The sequence below is a fragment of the Osmerus eperlanus genome, chromosome 21, assembly GCF_963692335.1.
Source record: "Osmerus eperlanus chromosome 21, fOsmEpe2.1, whole genome shotgun sequence".
Classification (NCBI taxonomy): Eukaryota; Metazoa; Chordata; class Actinopteri; order Osmeriformes; family Osmeridae; genus Osmerus; species Osmerus eperlanus.
The window spans coordinates 3918329-3939025 of record NC_085038.1 but is presented as its reverse complement, the minus strand read 5'-3'; the positions used below and the strand labels follow the sequence as shown (position 1 = coordinate 3939025).

Here is a 20697-nt window from a genome sequence, read left to right as displayed (position 1 = left end):
GGAGGATTATGGTGAAACAAACAAATCTAAGACAAGGAGCTTCACAGAGATTCACACACATCCACAGAGATGCATGGAAATCAATGCGGATTTACAGAGATTCATGTGGATTCACAGAGATATGGATTATTTCCTGTTTCTCCATGGGGACCAGTCAGGCAGGTCCGTCGGCCTCAGCACAGTGCTCGGAGCACATCCACAACAGCCGCATCACTCTCAGGGTGATCACAGGGTTGATTGATCACAGTCAAACTTAACAGACACGAGTGCACTGTACACACATGCACACACACGCTCTCACACAAACACACACACACCTGTGACAATGAACGGCATCTGTTTTGCCACAATCAAATACTAAGACACCTTTGTGTGTATTTTGTGTGTCTGTGTGTCTATGTGTGTGTGAGTGTGTGTGTTTGTGTGTGTTCATGTTTGTGCATGTGGGTAGGGGTGCAATGACGTCCTTGTTGGGGAAAAACACACAGAGCTCGTTCCCACCTGTTCAAAACACTCTTTGTTTGAACATATGCTCACTATCTGTATAATAGTCAGCTTCAGTGAGAATAGCAAGCAAATACATGTACACGCACCCCCACACACGTACATAGTACACCGTATATCTCTTGGCTCTGACATCCTCAGCATAGCCATGTTTCCATGACACTGACACACATCCATGCACTCACACACACAGACATACACACATGTACACGGACACACACACTTACATACAGCACACAAACACCTGCTGTTGATGGCAGAGAAATCTGACTCTGACTACAAATCTCCGAGAGAGACAAAATTGGTGGCAAACTAAAGCATGAAACACCACACACACACACGCACGCTGTCTTTCTCTCTCTCTCTCCCACACACACACACGCTTAAATAAAAATAAAAATCTTACCATACATTGATGGACGCACCGATGAGGTCCTCACCCCTGGTACTGAACATCCAGAGAGACTAATCTAAACACACACGCTGTGCTGACAGGTTCACACACTCGCACACACATACACACTCACGCTGGCTCACACACTGCTCATGTGACCAGGCTTCAATGACCTTGGCTTCTCTAGCAGCACTGAATTCACATTGGAGAACAATGCCAGTCACACACACACACACAAGCTCCTGCACAAAGATACAGGTACACTATCAACTGAGCACACAGATGCAAAAGACCCGGAGCAACACACAACACCCTGCGATGCTTAATCCCTCCACACACACACTCATTCACACACGCCCCCCTCTCCATTCATGCGCAGTGAGAGAGGGGGGCTGCGCGCGCAAAGGAGCGGGCACGTCACAGGGAGAGGAAGGGGGAGTGTGGGGGGAGGGGAGAGAGTGGGGGGAGGGGGGGAGGGGGGGAGGGGGGGGGGGAGAGAGTGGGGGGAGGGGGGTGGTGGTGTGGGAGGAGAGGAAGAGAAAGAAAATCTATTGGTGTAGTAGGACTTCCATCACCGTTTCCCCCTCCCCCTTCCCTCCTAACCTCCTCTTCTCCCCCTCCCTCCTGCTGACTGCCACGAGCATGACTCGGAATACATATGAACGCTGTTTGACATCATCTTCCTAACAACTTGTTTATTATGACATCCTATTGTTGGATTGTAGAGAACCCCGTCTGTTGTTTACCAACAGTACATAATCAAGCTAAGTCATGCTGAAATACATGGACAATTGGAAATACCCTCATCTGTTTATAAGAGTTGCTCCTCAAAGCTCTAGTGTGTGTGTGTGTGTGTGTGTGTGTGTGTGTGTGTGTGTGTGTGTGTGTGTGTGTGTGTGTGTGTGCGTGTGCGTGTGTGTGTGTGTGCGTGTGTGTGTGTGTGTGTGTGTTGGACTTCTGATCCCTTGCATGTGAAGCAGCTCAGAGGTAATCTGGTTAAACCACAGTCATAGGAGAGCAATTTGATGGAACAAGTCCATAGCCATACTGCAGGGGTAGAGTAACCTGCCGGTACAGTCCAAATACCACAACTCTCCCTCAAGCACTGAACGACACTAGCTAGCTACAACACAGCTATAGCTAATAACATCCTTGTAATATCACTCAGCTGTTGTTTTAATCTTCCTGGACAAACAATTGTGATTGTTAAATGAATCAAGTTAGTAATACACCGTACAGTGAGCAGACATGACCAGCTGTGAATATCTTGATGCTTGTCCTGCCTGCTTCACCAGGTAAGGTGGATTAGTGAGTCAGAGGTCAGAGGGTAAAGGAGGTCGGGACTGGTGGGGTGAGGAGGGGGGGGGAGGGAGAGGGGTTGAAGGTAATAGATTGCGTACCTCCGGGGGCTTGGTGGTCCACCACAGAGGTGCACTCCAGCAGCAGCCGCCGAGGGCCATCCAAGCTGGGGAGAGGTAGCCTGGGCACACTGGGCATGGAGGGCATGGAGGGCAGCTTCAGGGGCATCTTCTCCCCAGCAGATGGAGGTGGAGATGAAGGTGGAGATGGAAGTGGAGATTTAGATGGAGTTGAAGGTGGAGACAGAGACAGAGGCTGAGGCCGAGATGGAGGTGAAGACAAAGGTGAAGATGGTTGAGGTAGAGATGGAGGTGAAGATAGAGACAGAGGTAGAGATGGAGGTGAAGATAGAGACAGAGGTAGAGGTGGAGAAGGATTCGAAGATGAAGATGGAGCTCTCGTCTGGTGGATCCGTCCGACCTGCCGTGGTGGTCTGGAGTACGGGACGGAAGAACAAGGCAGTGCGGACGGACGGAAAGAGTGTGTGATCTCGGGTGGAAGTCTAGGCTACTCCGCTGAACTCAGATTGGAAAAACTCACTCACTCTCCCCTCTCTCCCTCCCTCCCTCCCTCCCTCATCTCTCATACCTCCTCATCCCACCCACTCTCACTCACTCTTAACCCTTAGCTGCTTCCATGAAACTCAGTCCCTTGATCCTGACCCTTTCTCCTGTAGCCTAGCAAATACAGACCTTACTGCATTATGTAACTCTGTGACCCTCTGATCTGTACCTCTTAACGTTTTGTGTAACCTGATACACAATTGTGTTAGGAAGCTATTTAGGCAGACAGTATGATGATATAACATCTGATATTTGACTGGTAGCTTCCAAAAAATCAATAGTTGGCTAACTCTGAACATCAGCTTACTTAACCCCAGCATACTGCTGGCTCGGGGTCACCAATGTCTATGAGTAATAGTTTAAATATAGCTGCGTAGAGGCAATAAAAATGACAATGGAAAAACACAACACAACCCAATGACAAAAACACTGAGGTGTGGAATGACTTGTTTGCGTGTGTATACTGTTTCAGATTGGGCAAATACTCAAAAGAAAACCTTCAAAAATAGATGTTGACTATTTGAGTAACGCTGTTCTCTTCTCGCTAAAGGAAGTTTAATTCAGGGTATGATTTATGATTTATCACGAATCTGCGAAAAGGGTTGCAATATCGTTTTGTTGTCATGGAAACTATGTAGTCTACCCCCATGGATCCAGTTTATCTACAAGCCATTAATTTGTCCGCATCTCTCTAATTTGTGGCAAGCCGTTTTTATTGATCTAAAAAGTAACTATCGGGTAACTTTAATTGTTGAGATAGATCAAATCCAAGCCAAAAATATTATAGCCTACAGTCTCTGTGTGTGCACACATTGGCTACCGTGGTTTACGGAAATAGGGAATCTGCGGTTGAGAATCAAAAATAAACAAACGAAGAAACGTCAACCAGCAACCGGCTAATTTAGGTAGCCACTAGCTAGCTAGCTATTTTGTTTTTACTGCGTTCAGCCAAATGCCATAAATTGAGGTGACACTCGCCAAGTCGTTTACCAGCAGCTGTAGCTACATTATTTACTAAAACGTGAAGGGTGACTACATTAGAAACGTATAGTATATTCTTTGCAATGGAGTGGTAGCTAGACGAGGGCGTGATAAGAATTTGCTGCTAGCCACACACAGTCATTAAAACCTCTTGAACAAGCATCAGTGGCATCGTTTTGGAATGTAAATACGGTTTGAACTGGCCAAGATTAGCTAGCTATTCAGCTAGGCTAAGTTCTAAGGCAACAACAACACGGTTACAATATCGCACTGTTTACTGACGACTAACGTAGCCCGAATCGAAAGATGGACTCAAATGTGCAGAAGAGACGGGAAAACAAGAAATCATTGCGTGTAAAGGTGATCAGCCTTGGCAACGCTGAGGTGGGGAAGGTGAGTCATCTTGCTGGCGTTCTGTACTGCCCACTCACTGTTGATACATGCACTGTAGATTGTTGTTTTGTAAACAAATAGCATTAACAGCAATAGCAATAACATTGCAAGTTTGCGTACCTCGTGTACATGTACCTATCCAACTAGTTTTGTGTAACAATAATAGCATACACACCTACTGTATGTTGTATACATGTAATGTATACATGTAATGTACTCAATGTGTTTACTAAAGCTTATTGTATACACAACAGACACTTGTTTTTTGTATGCATATAGGCTTGCTTAACATGACACAGGTTCACAAGCTAGCTAGGTTGTGCAGATGGTGACCTATGTGCTGCAATGCACAAATGGTTGAATGTTGCAGGTTCTTTGTCATCCACAATAAAATGATGGTACAGCTAACGTCTTGACAGCCATTCAGAGGGATTCATTAACTTTCCTCCTGTCTATTCCAGAGCTGCATCATCAAACGTTACTGCGAGAAGAGATTTGTGCCCAAATATCTGGCCACCATCGGAATTGACTACGGTGTTACTAAGTATGTGACGCAGCATGGATGGATTTTGCAAGTGTTTCCGGCTAAATGCAAGCTGGTTAGGATATGATAACTAATATGATCCTTTTACACCTAACCAGAGTCCAAGTTCGAGACCGTGAGATCAAGGTGAACATCTTTGACATGGCTGGACACCCTTTTTTTTATGAGGTGAGTCCCGAGAAATAGGCTAATTTAATCAAAGATAACATTTTGTTGTTGTAACGGACAAAAGCAAACTTCCTAACAGGTTGTCTTGATTTGTAATTCTGCAGTAGCAGCTGTAGTTTGAAGCCTCTGTCCCAGACAACAATTATGTCAACAGTAATGTTAGGCTCACCTGTCCATATAAAGGTCCATAGCAGGAAATCTAAAGTGTGTCTCTTTACCATTAAGGGGCGCTGTTGTGCTACAGTAAATTATTGAGTCAAACAAAGATGCCAATAGTCAGATAGAGGTGCACTTCTCTCTTTTTCACCTTTTAATCAATAATCATAGGTCACACATAGGAAATGTGATTTCTCCTCCCCCTCTCTCTCTGTCTCACACACACACACCCCTCCTGCCTCCCACTCCCTTCCTCCCTGCGGCCCAGGTCCGTAATGAGTTCTATAAGGACTCCCAGGGTGTGGTGCTGGTGTATGATGTTGGTCTCAGAGAGAGCTTTGATGCTCTGGACAGCTGGCTGGGGGAGATGAAACAGGAAATGGGATCCCAGGCCAACATGGAGAGCATCGTATTCGTAGTCTGTGCCAACAAGGTCAGTGGCAGCTCTGTGTGTGTTGGGGAAGGGGGGGTTTCGCTTGCGCATATTAAGGTACCTAAAGGGATTATTGATTGTTTGGAGTGTGTTGTGTGTGTGTACATAGTTTCAAATGTCGGCAAGTTTCGTTACGCTTTAATAATTAGATGTGTATGTGCTGTTTGTGTGTGTGTTTGTGTGTCTGGGGCACAGGTGGACCTGACCAAGCGACGGGTGGTTGACGAGGGGGAGGGCAGGCTGTGGGCGGAGTCTCGGGGGTTCCACTACTTTGAAACGTCAGCCCAGAGTGGAGAGGGCATCAGTGACATGTTTCAGGTGGGACTTATAAACGCACACGCAAACAGCTCACGCATACACAATTATGACATTTTTCTTAAAACTCTATAAGCATAGAAGGATGACAGACATGACAGATACTGTGTTTGGGTATTGTGTGTGTGTGTGTGTGTGTGTACGTGTAGTCGTTTTTCTCCTCCATTACTGACATGTGTGAGAATGGAGGAAAGCGTCCGGTGGCTGAGGTCAGTGTGGGCTTCACCAAGGAGCAAGCCGACACCATCCGCCGCATACGCAACAGCAAAGACTCCTGGGACATGCTGGGGGTCAAACCTGGAGCCACACGGTGAGATGCACGCACTCACACACACACACACACACACCTACTATACTTAAATCTAATCATATACACAATCACGTGTGTTTATTGAACGCGGTCTTGGCGTAAGGAACACTAAGTGATTGGTTCCGGACTTCTGGAGGATCTTCTGGTTTAGTGATCGTCCCCGGCCTGATCCGCTGTCGTCCTCATCATTACTGTACAGCCTTAACCCCCTACAGTCGTCCCCCCCCCCCCCCCCCCTCAAAAAAAAAAATCCATATGGAATTATAAATCTGAGCTCAATGGTTGTGGTATGCAGATTTATGGAAGCAAATCAGTGACATAATGTTTTGAATTTGAAAGGCTTTGAATACTTAATATTGTAATTTAAACACCACCTAATTTGTTGGGTTTTAATTCACCCCTTTAAAATTGAAATATAAATGTGTTTCTATGTAAAAAAATAAATAAATCTGATCCAAAATTTCAAGGTTTGGAAATTCAGATTGCTCAAATTCTTTCAGCTACATTTTTGGGGATCTTAATTTCACCATTCGAATTTGAGCAGCCAGAATGTATTTCTATTTTAATTTCTGAAGATTCAATTTTTTTCATGGAATTTTTGGGATCTGAATTTCATGGTTCGGATTTGAGAAATCTGAATTTCAGAACCTTGAATTTTTTTACATGAAACATATGATACATTCATATTTCAATTTTGAAGAGTTGAATTCAAAACCAACAAATTCAGTGGTTTTTAAATGTTAATATTAAGTATTCAATGGCTTTTAAAATTCAAAACATGATGTCACAGATTTGCTTCCATACAGATTCTTATAAACATGACACACTTGTGGTACCCACTGATATACATAGTACAGTGTACTATCTTTTTAAGTCATTGTTGAAGTTGTAACTTCATTTGATTGTTGAGCAGTTGTAACACAACATCTTCTTATAAGGCTCATTTTGGTTCCTGTCCTTGTTTCCAGGGAAGAGGTTAACAAGGCGTACAGGAAGCTAGCCGTGTTGCTGCATCCTGACAAGTGTGTGGCACCAGGAAGTGAGGATGCATTTAAGGCAGTGGTGAACGCTCGCACCTCCCTGCTGAAGAATATCAAGTAGACACGCCGCTTCCACTGTGGACAACCCAGAGACTCTTGACTACCCCCCTCTCCCCCTCCCTCCTCACGTACTTGCCCCTCCCCCCACTGACTGACCTCTCCCTTTACTGACTGGCCAAGAGCCCCACCTAACCACCTGCTTCCCTTATCGACAGAGCCCCACTATCTCACTCACTTCCATGCATATGTTATGCATGCACTGCTGTGCCCCTCCAACTCCAAATGAGCCCCATCAGACCTCACTGGCATTACCGGCCTTACAACCGCACCCCCAACCCCCTTGCCCTCAAAGTTGCCAGTTCAGCATTTATTTAAAAGTCCCCATTTTATGTGCCACTTTTATTAGTAAGCTATTTTCAGCCTACTTGTTTATTTATAACATTTTGCAATCCCACTGCGACTGAGTGGATTGTAAGTATGTGTGAAGAACGTGTGTGTGTAACAGATTTCTGGCTGTGCGTTTACCTGTCCACAGACACTGGAGTTTCATGGTGTGGGGCATCTTGCCTTCGGTTTACGGTGAAAGTAGTGGTATGGATTAGTTACCCTTAACCTACACACATAGGTTGAGATGGTAACCTACATGCTAGCCTGCATGCTAGCCCGCATGCTAGCCCGCATGCTAGCCCGCATGCTAGCCCGCATGCTAGCCCGCATGCTAGCCCGCATGCTAGCCCGCATGCTAGCCCGCATGCTAGCCCACATGCTAGCCCACATGCTAGCCCACATGCTAGCCCACATGCTAGCCCACTTGTCCTCTCATTCCTCAGGTCCATTTTGATTTGATGTGTTTAAGCTTAATTAAAAAAGAAAGGGAAACACTGAAATGCATTAACCACAGAACAGATTATATACAGTGAAGTGCATCAGTTAGGATCCAGTAAACTCACAGGCCTATACACTTCAGGAGAGTGTATGTGGTAAAGACACTGACCCATCCTAGCTAGCTTGAACAGACCAGAACTCACTTAGCCAAATATGTTTTAATAGTTACACATGGCCTCGCTATCATTTACACTGGAATGAACAGCTGTGTTTCCGTTGATCCATGATGGATGAATACTTACTGTGTTTCAAAATTGTTTGTCATGTATAACCACGTTTACCTTGTGTTCCTGATCTGCATCAGTGATGAACATCATGTAATGTTCATACCAAGCCGCCATCAAACATATTCTGAAACGCCAGTTCAAAGCACGTGATTGGTTGATGCACCTTAGGCATCAGCTATGCCAACCATGCCAGTCCAGTTTACAACAACTAGGACAATGATGATGATGAAGATTGTCGGTCCTGGTTAATTATTGGGTTTGTGCCAAGCTGTCTTCAGACTAAGACAGAAGTAATCTAAGACACGACAAGGTTCCACCCACTTTTATCACTGGAACAAAGCACTGACGTGTGGCATGGAGGTTCCATACTATTTCTATTTTTATATCAACACCAGAAAGAGAGAAGATATTTAATCTAATATCAAGTGGTACTTAACAGATGCGTGATGATGATTCTACTTTCCTGTGTACTGTATGACGTGAACTATATCCTTTTAAGATGTTTATTTATTGTATGCACATATCTATGTTTATGTTTTATATTTACCTGTTATACTATTTTGTAAGATGGTAGTGAGGTTGAAGATTGTGGTGCATGTTTTGAACAAGGCAGGACAGGCGCAAGTCCAGCAAAGAGGATGAAAAGTAGCAGTGCTATGAAAGGCTTAGCATTATTCATCCTCAGTGAAGGGAGAGCTCTAAGCTGAGACTGATTGTTAAGCCAGTTTGTTTAGGTCATAAGTCAAACCCATCATAAATGGCCTTCAAACCAAACACACATTGACTGACACACACGCACACGCACACACACACACACCCTCAGGGAGTAGTAAAGAGGGTGTCAAATGACTTACTGAGTTTTACACTGAAATGAAACATGCCACTTTTAAGTGACACACCACTTAGATGGGACTGATCGCCTGAGTATCATGTGTGCACATGGACCTTTGGTGTGTGTGTGTGTGTGTGTATTGCCTCACGAGACCGTATTGCTCCAACAGTTCTACTCAATGTGTTTGCCTGAAACTTCCAAGTAAAATGTGCATGTGCAAGTTGATTCATTTTCAAATAAAACAAAGTTTAAATATATGTTTAGGTTGTTTAGAACTCTGGAAGCTATGTTTGTAATGTCAAATTTATTTTGGGTTCCGGAATGTATGTGACAGTATCATTTTTAAGGTGTGTGAGAGAGAGAGAGAGAGAGAGGTCCATATGGCTGTGAGTCTGTCAGGGTATGGACCTGCTGCTCTCTATAAGAAGTCTTACCAAGCCCTATAATCCAGATCACTTCCCAGCATTCCCAGGGTTATCTGACATAGATAAATTCCAATGTGCCAATCAAATCCTGCCACAGGGGCCTAAGGAACACACAAGCCAATCAGAAGTCTCTGCTGGATTCATCACATCCACATCTCTCTAATGTCTCTCTCACAACACGCTGGTGGAGAGGAAGATGGGGAGGGAATTAGGTAACCCTCCCTCCTCCAGCTCTTACGGACTAATCAGAGGTTAATAGTTGAGGTCGATGACCCAACCCCGTGTCAACCAGTGACGCGAGAGGGAGCTGGATGAAAGTGATGACACTGGCCTGCTGACTTTAAGGAAACTACTGAGGAGAACAAGGAGATTAACATGCTTTAATTCTAGGCAGAGAATACCACCCTACACACACACGTACAGTATAAAGAAGATAGTGTTGTGAATTATTGATTTGCTGGATGTTGGAGCTGTGTGTTTCTGCGCTCAGTGTCATGGTGACCTGTCCAGAGAGTGACAGTGTCCTCCCCTGCTTTCCCGTTTCTCTGGCTTTCCTTTGAACTTGGATTAGATTTGACACTCAATGCAATACAGTACAGTACCATATAGACACACACACTTTCTCTCACAGACACACACACTCACCTAGCAAAGCTTTGTGGCCATCTGGCTTGCCCATCAGCTCATTAACTGGGTTAAACCCTACAGCCTGCCGTGCACACACACATACGTATGCACACACGGGGAGCAGCGCTAAAGCCTCTCGCCTGCCTCACAGGACATATGGCACCTGCGTATCTTCCTCATGGTTCACTTTGTTCCTGCTTCTGGTTTGCCTGACGGTCTGTTTTCCGCACCTGCCCCCGTGTGTGAAGCCAGCCGCCCGGACAGCAGAACCCAGGAATTTGTGAGGTTCGACAGTTACACAGCCAGGAATATACAGCAGGAGAGAAGGATAAGCCACAATGCCTGGAATTTGAGAAGGGAAGGGTTGGCTCCTGTGAAGGGTCTTGCTGGAGGGTCAGGGCCAGATCATACTGACAAGATAAGGACCAGGTTCTCAGCTGTGGATTGACACATTTTATGTCATCCCTACGCACACTCCATAGTTCGGGCAGGTATGTTGCACACACAGACTCTAGTTCTTGCAGGTATGTTAACACATACACACTGACATACTAATGTAACAGCACAGGCTCTGAGTTTGCACACAGGATAAGAACATAAAAAAAATGTGTTACCTGACATCTTGTTAATGTACAATTTATTAAAATATTCACACAATGATCAATGTGACACTATAGAACACGTTCTGGAGAAGGCAGCTCTGAAGCATTGTGAATTTCTGACGCATTGAAGCATGTTGACAGGCAGGGAAAACAGTGTTGATGTGTAGGCCTATTGAGCAGATAATCAGTTGACATATGCCACTGATGTGTGGTTGCTGAGCTTACAGTCACTAAATAAAGTGACTAAAATAGCAGGGTGCACATGGAGTGTTAGAATCGAAATCAAGCCTTCTATCGTTCAACAGGACTTAAGCTAGCTGTCTATGAGGCTAACTGGTTAGGCTAGCTGTCTGTGAGGCTAGCTAGCTGTGAGGCCATATAGCTGTGAGGTTAGCTGTCTGGTTGTGAGGCTCGCTGACTGTCGGGTTAGCTTTCTGTGGGGCTAGCTGGAAGTGTGGTTAGCTCTAACGGAAGGGCAGTGAGGCATGCTTGTGTGGCTGGTTAATGGCAAGGCCATAGTACAGTCTGCATGTAGGCCAACTGAGGAGCTACAGTAAGATAATGTCCCTGTAAGAGCCAAGACAGATTGGAAGTGAAAGTATAGTGGGCATTCTGTAACCCCCACCCCACATACACACACAAAAACACACACCATTAGCCTATTGCCTCCTAAACCTCTCGTCCATCTTCTCTCCCCCCCTTTTGGGATGATGTGATCACTAAACTAACAGGATCCATCTCTCTTCTCTCCCCTCTCCTCACTCCCCCCTTTGTTGACCTCTCCTCTCCCCCACTCCTCCATTCTCCCTTGTCTCTCCTCTCCAGGTAGGGATGCAGATTCCGGCCACAGCGTAGGCCCGGGATGCTCTCTGAATGCCTGAGCCTCATCCACTCCAGGGGAGGCAGGTGTGTGTCGGTTTGAACGAAAACTCTGCGTCGCCATGGCAACCTGCGCAGGGGGCAGTGGCGGCGGCGAGGGGGGTTGCGATGGCGTGTCCGAGGGCGGGGCTCTGCAATCCAGTGATGTCACGCTCCAGCCGCCATCAGCGCGAAGCTCGAAGGCGGGTCCCAGCACGCCAAACACGAAGAGGAAACAACTGATGTGGCAGACAGCGGTGAGGCACGTCATCGACCAGCGCGACCACAACCCCCTTGGCAACCACCGTATCATGGTGACGGACGCCTACATCAACGACATCAACAGGTGGGGGCCTCGTACAGGGCTGGGGGGGGCCTCGTACAGGGCTGGGGGGGGGGCCTCGTGCAGGGCTGGGGTCAGGTGCCGTGGTCTACGTCATACTGTTGGGGCTCTGCTCAGTTATGGTGTCAACTGGCATCAGAAAAGGGATAGATGGATGGATGGATGGATAGATGGATGGACAGGTAGATGGATGGATGGACCAGTAAGACTTGACAAACTCCTTCCATGACATTTCCACATCCGTTCCATTTCCACCGTCCCCCACAGGCAGATCCGCAACAAGGCGTCTCGGGGCGGCGCGCTGCACAAGCGGCGTTCTTCCGTAGCGCGCGTCCACCCAGACAGAAGCGAGCGAGCCTTGGGGGAGACGAGGAAGAGCACCGACACCTTGAACGACTCTGAGTTCTTTGTCTCCTACGGCACCACGGTCAAAGGGGTGTTCATCCCTGCACTCCACCACACCTTCAAGTAAGGACAAATCCAAACACACACACTGTAAACACACACACACACTGTAAACACACACACACTGTAAATATACACATGCACAGGCATACGAACAAAATGTGAAATTGTATTAGTTATCTCTATCTCTATTTCTATCTATCTTTCACACACATGCACACACACACAATCCACCCCGATAAAATCATCCCGTGTAGCGTGTCTAATGAGTGGACTGTGCATGCCCCAGATCTCCTGACCTGGAGAAACTGTACCAGCAGTACTCCTCCGGACAGAGAAGGACATCTCTGGTGGTCACCAACATGATCGACATCCTCACCAAGCTGCACATCCTGTTCCTCTCCCTGCTCATTTCCCCAGAGGAGCTGGACTTTGTCCACGGTTGGCTGGGAGGCATGTTCATCATGCTGGGGGCGGGACTCTGCATCATGGTGCTGACCTCTAAGGAGATGATGTCATCGCCAGAGTGGTTGAGGTAAGAAGAAGCTGGAGCTTCTAGGGTCTGTCATAAACAGAGTGTTCATCCACTGTGGGCTTCCATCAGGTGCCAGATGGTCTCTTCTATTAGAAATAGGGTGCTGATTTGGGTATACCCATGTACATTTTGAATATGATTTGACTTCTACATGATTTAATGTCCGGGTACTTCAAACGTGATTCTGGTTATGATTGTGTGTGTTTTTTATGCGGCCATGTGTGTGTGTGGTCTCCCAGATACGTGGCCCTGGCTAGCTGGCTCTCTCAGACAGTGCAGGTGCTAGCGGGCGTGGTCGGGGGCGTGGACAGGGACCAGGCCTGGTACGTGCTCTTTACTCTCTTCGCCACCTACACCCTCCTGCCCCTACCCCTGCTCTGGTCCATCAGCACTGGGGTGCTCACTGCAACCCTGCACCTCCTGGTGGACACCCTGCGCAACTACGACGATGCCGCGCTCTTCAGGAAGGTCAGCTCGCTCACTTACTCTGCTCGCTCGCTCGCTCCGCACTCCATTGACTACTCGCAATTTCTTTCTGTCTGAATATTGTATGGGTGTGTGTGTGTATGTGTGTGTTGTAGGTGCTAGCAAAGGGGCTGCTCTACCTGTGCATGAACATAGCAGGCCTGTTCATCCACTACCTGTCTGACCACACCCAGAGACAGGCCTTCCTGGAGACTCGACGCTGCATCGAGGGCCGAGTCCGCCTGGAGAAAGAGAACCAGAGACAGGTGAGGGTGGGGTGGCAGTGAGACAGGAAGAGAGAGATGAGAGGACCAGAGACAGGTGAGGGTGGGGTGGCAGTGAGACAGGAAGAGAGAGATGAGAGGACCAGAGACAGGTGAGGGTGGGGTGGCAGTGAGACAGGAAGAGAGAGATGAGCGGGGCAGAGACAGGTGAGGGTGGGGTGGCAGTGAGACAGGAAGAGAGAGATGAGAGGGGCAGAGACAGGTAGAGAGCAGAGAGGAGTAGGGGTAGCATGCTAACTTTGTATTATTTCATGTACATGTCCATGTCTGAGAGCATGTCTGCCCCCCCAGGAGCGTCTGGTCATGTCTGTCCTGCCCCGCTTCGTTGCCTTGGAGATGATGGCTGACATGTCCGCTATGGAGGACCTGTCACAGCAGTTCCACAAGATCTACATCCACCAGTACAAGGATGTCAGGTACCCCCACACACACACACACGTCTGCACACATACACACATGCTCTCACACAAACACTCACTGATGCTCACAAACCCCTTCCTCCATCCTCTCTCCCTTTCTCCTTCCCTCTCTCTCTCTCTCTCTCTCTCTCTCTCTCATTCCCTCCCTCTCTCTTGCTGCAGTATTCTGTTTGCTGATATCAAAGGCTTCACGTCTCTGTCCATGGTGCTGTCTGCCCAGGAGCTGGTCCGAACGCTCAACGAGCTGTTTGGTCGCTTCGACCGCCTGGCAGAGGTACTGTCTGCCACACGACCAGGGTTGTGTATCATACAGGGCCTTTACTGATGATGGTGGAGGTGATGAGAGTGGTGATGATGATGATGGTGGAGGTGATGAGAGTGGTGATGATGATGATGGTGGAGGTGATGAGAGTGGTGATGATGGTGGAGGTGATGAGAGTGGTGATGATGATGATGATGATGGTGGAGGTGATGAGAGTGGTGATGATGATGATGATGGTTATCTGTGTGTAGGAGCATCACTGCATGCGTATCAAGATCCTCGGGGACTGTTACTACTGTGTGTCCGGGGTCCCAGAGCCAGAGATGGCCCACGCCCGCTGCTGTGTGGAGATGGGCCTGGCCATGATCAACACCATACGGTGGGTATAGGCACACACAGATAAACACACACACCGGGATAGACACACACACAGTCACACACACGGATGGACACAAACACACATACAGATAAATACACACACAGTCAATTATTTGAGTGCAAATACATACTGAGCACCCCCCCCCCCCTCTCAGGTATGTGCGCAGGCAGCTGAAGCACGAGGTGGACATGAGGATCGGGGTGCACTCAGGCTCTGTGCTGTGTGGGGTGCTGGGCCTGCAGAAGTGGCAGTTTGACGTGTGGAGCTGGGACGTCGACATCGCCAACATGCTGGAGGCTGGCGGAGTACCGGGGTGAGCACGCACACACACACACGCTGCAATGAACACACGTCCGTATGCCTACACACACACATTCTTCACATACCGTCTCCGCTGCTCTGCAGGCGTATCCATATCTCCCGGGCAACCCTAGATTGCCTGGGTGGAGTTTATGAGACGGAGGAGGGGCGTGGCTCCGAACGGAGTGAGTTTCTGCGGAAACACAACATCGACACGTTCCTGATTCGCCAAGCTCCCAAGGAGGAGGAGCCACCGAAGGCTCGCTGTCTGAGCCTGGAGGAGAGCTACAACTGGAGCGCAGAGCTTCCCTTCGGAAACATCATCGGCATGAACTGTGTATGTACACACACACACACATGCAGATACACACTCACACACACATTACACACGATACACACTAGCACACACAGACACATGCAAACATATACACACAATTGTACAAACCCACACAAAACACTTGCACATTCAAACACACGCACATTTACCTTTGACCTTTCTTCCGGTCAGATCCTGGCGACCTTCACCAACGGCTCCCTGGTCCAGCTGCCCAATCAGCTGGCGGCGCAGCGTTCGGGCTCGCGGGAGGTGTACCGGAGGATTCGCGAGGCCATCGAGGTGCGCAGCAGTGAACACATGAGGAAGGAGCACATCACTTCCGTCACACAGGTGTTCAAGGACGTACACATCGAGGGCAAGGTAGGACACACACACAAACACAACTTCATACAAACCTAACCCTTACTCCCCACACACAAACTCTCATATACACTCCCCACATACACTGACGAGGGTGATCACAGGCACATTGTGATGTGTGTGTGTGTGTGTGTCGTCTGTTGCAGTTCTCCCATATGAGGGATGAGATGTTCAAGTCCAACATGTTCTGCTCCTTCCTCATGCTCCTCTTCATCATGGCTGTGCAAGCCCTCATCCCTGCTCCCCGGTGAGAGAGAATGTGTGTGTGCTAACATGCACTGAAGCACATACAAGATTATTTGTAATAATAATTGCCTCATGCCTTTCACTCACTTCTCTCCTTCTCCTCCTCCTCCTCTCCCTCCATCTCTCCTCTCCCTCCATCCCTCTTCTCCTCTCCTCTACATCCATCCATCCCTCCCCTCCTCTACATCCCTCTTCTCCTCCTCTCCTCCTCTCCTCACCCTCCTATCCTCACCCTCTCCTCCTCCTCTCCTCTGCCAGGCTGTTCCCCATGCTGCTCCAGTTTGGTGTGTGTGTGTGTGTGTACGTGGTGCTGCTGGTGGTGACCTTGGCCGAGGAGTTCAAGCACTGCCCTGCCTCCCTGCAGTACCTGTGCTGCTGGGTCCACGAGACCAAGAGTGCCAGAACCCTCCTCACCCTGACCGCCATTACCGTCAACATGGGGGTGGCCTCCGTCGACATAGTGGGTGCACACACATGCACACACTCACTCTTTAACTTACACACTCACTATTACTTACATGCTCACACACTTACACACACGTACAGCTTTGGTTTGAATTGTTTGTGTGTGCAGCTGTGGTGTGACTCAACAAAAGTAGAGCTGACCAATGGAAGCCGGTCTGACCATCAGCCTTCCACCTGGCCTGTCAACATCTGCACACATCCCGAGGTAGAACACATACACACACACCCTGTGTTTACAGCAACACATGCACAACATCAAACTGAGTTTCACATGTGTGTGTCTCCCCTCTCCAGTTCTTGGTCCTCAGCGGGGTGGTTGCCATGGTGTCCTGTGCGGTGTTCCTCCGGCTCAGCTGTTTCCTCAAGCTAGCCGTGCTCTTACTGGCTATCGCCGTTTACACCTACATCATAGAGGTGGGCTACAACACCCTGTTCCTACGGCAGACAACCGGACACTGCAACGGGTATACACACACACACACACTGTAATAGACAATTATTATTCTTTAAAATGTCTATAATATTCTTTGGCCTAGAACAATTATTGCTGAGGTTTTGACTTCTGTAAAGCTAGCATAAGCTTTTGGCCTAAGACAGTATTGCTTAAGTTTCCGTTTGCTGACAAAAGTCGAACAAATTTGACGGTTTAACCCTGGTTGTTTTTCCCATACTCCAGAGATTTTTGCTGACAAGTTGTTCTTTCTTTTCTCAAGCTATGTTTTTAATACTGAGCATCTGTATTGAGTTCTGCAACTTATTTCCTTTTTTACTTTCTTGTTTATTGAAAAGTTCCTCTTTTGATAGACATTAACTATTGAACTAATGATGTAACTCTCTGGAACTACTGTATAAAAGAGTGCTCAGATCTTAACATTTTTAGAGAGCCTTTCTACTCCAGACATCATTTATGGTAGTGTTTTAGAACTGCTCCTCCTTGCTGCAAAAATAAACAGATAAAGACAAATTCTTCTGACCTCAGACATTTAATCATATAAATTCCACCACAACACACACACTCGCACTCACACACACACCTGCACATCTGAACGCCAGGCTGTGTCCCCCCTGCAGGTCTCAGTGCTTGTGGAGGAAGGGTGTGTGCGTGCAGCTCATGGCCATGTTTGTGGTGGCGGTGCTGTACAACAGCAGACAGGTGAGCTCTTCTCTCTGGCTCGCTCTTCTCTTTGTCTTTCTCTCGCACTCCCAGTAATCCCAACTCCATCCATCCTCCCTCTGCACATCTCACCTCCTTCCCTTCCTCTCACCGACTCTCCCCTCCCCTCCTCTCCTAGTTGGAGGCCACGGCCAGGCTGGACTTCCTGTGGCGCCTGCAGGCCAGACAGGAAGTGGAGGACATGAAGGAGCTGAGGGAGCACAACGAGTGTCTCCTGTACAACATCCTGCCCTCCCACGTGGCTCAGCACTTCCTGGAGAGGGACCGCACCAACGAGGTGTGTGTGTCTGGCTGAGTGGGTCTCACTGTGTGTGTGTGTGTGTGTTCCGGCACCGCTAGTGTGATATTGGTTCATATGTGTTTGTTATAATGAGTATGTACGTGTGTGTGTACAGGACCTGTACTCCCAGTCCTACGAGCGTGTGGGGGTGATGTTCGCCTCCATCCCAGGGTTCACAGACTACTACGAGCAGAAGGAGCTCAACCACCAGGACGTGGAGTGTCTCAGACTGCTCAACGAGATCATAGCGGACTTCGATGAGGTCAGAGCACACACACAACCATACACACACACACACTACGATACACATACATTACCATACACACACACACACTACCATACACACACACTCTACCATGCACACACACTGGTAATTGATGATTATGATAAAGTACAACTAACTTCATCCCCATAAGTAATCTATAACAACTTGATCTCTGTAAGCGCTTGATGTCTATAGCAGATGTGTACAATCTTTCTGTTTCTCCAGCTGTTAGACGAGCCGTACTTCCAGGAAATTGAGAAGATCAAGACCATTGGAAGCTGCTATATGGCTGCCTCTGGCCTGTCTCCCTTTAAACAGGTTCATACACAAACACACACTCCCTTTACACTGATAAAAAAAATGCTACAGCAACAACGTGTGTGTGCGTGTGTACATTTAGTAGACGCTGTTATCCAGAGCGACTTACAGTAAGTACAGGGACATTCCCCCCGAGGCAAGTAGAGTGAAGTGCCTTGCCCAAGGACACAACGTAATTTTGCACGGTCGGGAATCGAACCGACAACCTTATGATTAATAGCCCGATTCCCTAACCGCTCAGCCATCTGACCCCCCAATGTGTGTATGTGTGTGTGTGTGTGTGTGTGTGCGTGCGTGTGCGTGTGTGTGTGTGTTTCAGGAGTGTGAGGACGAGTGGCGTCACCTCAGTGAGCTGGTGCTGTTTGCTCTGGCCATGCAGGAGACTCTCAAACACATCAACACACAGTCAGGAAACAGCTTCCAGCTCCGCGTGGGTAAGAATGCACACACGCACGCACACGCACTGACACCCATATGCACACGCACACACGCTGACACACCCACGTCAGCACACCCACGTCATAAATACTGACAAATGTAAGACACACTTAAACAAAAACATCTCTGTGCCATTGGGGTTTTAAAATTGGATGTTAACATGTTTTTTTTAATGCAGAGCATAAGACATGGCTTCTGTTTACACACAGCTGTATGAAAGCAGGAATACAGAACAAATAGGGACACTTGACCCTTGACCCCTGCTGCTTGTTGCTAGGTATCGCCCATGGCCCTGTGGTTGCCGGGGTGATAGGCTCCACCAAGCCTCAGTATGACATCTGGGGTATGACAGTCAACCTGGCCAGCCGCATGGACAGCACAGGCATCAGGGGACGCATACAGGTGCGTGTGTGTGTGGTGTGTGTGTGGTGTGTGTGTGTGGTGTGTGTGTGGTGTGTGTGTGTGTGGTGTGTGTGTGTGGTGTGTGTGTGTGTGTGGTGTGTGTGTGGTGTGTGTGTGGTGTGTGGTGTGTGTGTGGTGTGTGGTGTGTGTGTGGTGTGTGTGTGGTGTGTGGTGTGTGTGTGGTGTGTGTGTGTGTGGTGTGTGTGTGTGTGTGTGGTGTGTGTGGTGTGTGTGTGTGGTGTGTGTGTGGTGTGTGTGTGTGTGTGTGGTGTGTGTTTGTGTGGTGTGTGTGGTGTGTATGTGGTGTGTGGTGTGTTTATGGGACATGGTGCAACCAGTGAACGGTACTTCATGCACCATGTTCTCTCAGTCATTCCCTCCCTCCATCTATCGACGATGGAACATCGGACCGTTAGAGTGGGAGGAGTTTGACTGGTTCAGAGTGCCTCTGACCCCCCCTTCCCCAGGTCCCGGAGAGCACCAGCCGCTTCCTGTCCGAGCGGGGCTTCGTACGGGAGCTCAGAGGGGACATCTACGTGAAGGGAGTCAGCGAGAGGCTGGGCAGTGTGAGGACCTACTTTGTGAGCAACCGCGAGCAGCAGACCAGCTACGTGGAGCGCAGCGCCAACCGCAGCGCGGGCAGGAACAATCTCTCCGCCGTGGTGTTCGCCCTCGTACGGGCCAAGAAGAAGGAGGACCTGAGAGAGGCCAACGGAGGGTTCCATCTTCTGGAGGCCTCGTAGCACACGAGGGGCTTTGCCTGAAGGCGTGCTGGTGCGTGGATGCATCGTGCCAATGGAGCATTTGAGACACCACATAGATGACTCTAAGAACTATTGTGTGGTGTACACACACACACACACACACATTTGTGTGTGTGTGTTATTATTATTTGTTTTTCAATAAGTCATATGCTGTTTTGTTAAGACATAATGTTCAGGCCTGTGTGTTCCTACAGTTGTGAGTAGGCCTACTGGAAGTGAATGTACTGGTTCAGCCACAGTACTTTTGTTGCCATACTCTAGATGCTACCTCTGCTAGTAAACAGTTTAATGAATATAACATAACCTTAGCCTTCTTTATAACCCTGTTATAAAGAAGTATAACCCTGTTTTGTTATTTATTTAATTTTGACCTGCGCTGTAGGCCTTTATCTGATATTTAAGTCAGTAAAAATGTTTTTGGGCAAATGCTAATCATATCAGATGCAGATCAAAAACTGAGTTTTGTCAAACTTCGTAGTAAAGTGAAATGATGACGTTTCACCGTATCAGTGTTATCCTTCGATATACCGTAAAAAAACGGATTGTGCACAAGTCACAAGATTTGATGTGTCACACAAGATGTGGCAATGCGTCGTGCCTCGCGGTGCATAGGTAGGATATGGATAAAGCGGAACAGTTC

General features: G+C 48.0%; 2 protein-coding genes across 2 annotated transcripts; both read left to right on the top strand.

Annotated features, from left to right (window-relative positions):
• Positions 1-3481: 3481 nt before the first annotated feature.
• On the top strand, positions 3482-9372 carry dnajc27 (DnaJ (Hsp40) homolog, subfamily C, member 27). Its single transcript, XM_062447172.1, has 7 exons — positions 3482-4194; positions 4656-4738; positions 4837-4906; positions 5331-5495; positions 5691-5813; positions 5960-6120; positions 7089-9372. Exons 1-7 carry the CDS (start codon positions 4108-4110, stop codon positions 7219-7221), a joined length of 822 nt encoding a protein of 273 aa, XP_062303156.1. The 5' UTR covers positions 3482-4107; the 3' UTR covers positions 7222-9372.
• A 1033-nt stretch (positions 9373-10405) lies between these two features.
• On the top strand, positions 10406-20044 carry si:ch211-132f19.7 (adenylate cyclase type 8). The gene is made up of 23 exons (XM_062447450.1): positions 10406-10647; positions 11584-11962; positions 12227-12427; positions 12654-12899; positions 13139-13367; positions 13481-13630; positions 13940-14064; positions 14230-14341; positions 14581-14708; positions 14863-15021; positions 15114-15345; positions 15517-15705; positions 15852-15952; positions 16210-16411; positions 16526-16621; positions 16711-16880; positions 17488-17569; positions 17709-17867; positions 17986-18132; positions 18361-18453; positions 18773-18887; positions 19169-19293; positions 19761-20044. The coding sequence occupies exons 2-23, from the start codon at positions 11700-11702 to the stop codon at positions 20034-20036; spliced, it is 3600 nt and encodes a 1199-aa protein (XP_062303434.1). The 5' UTR covers positions 10406-10647; positions 11584-11699; the 3' UTR covers positions 20037-20044.
• Positions 20045-20697: the final 653 nt, after the last annotated feature.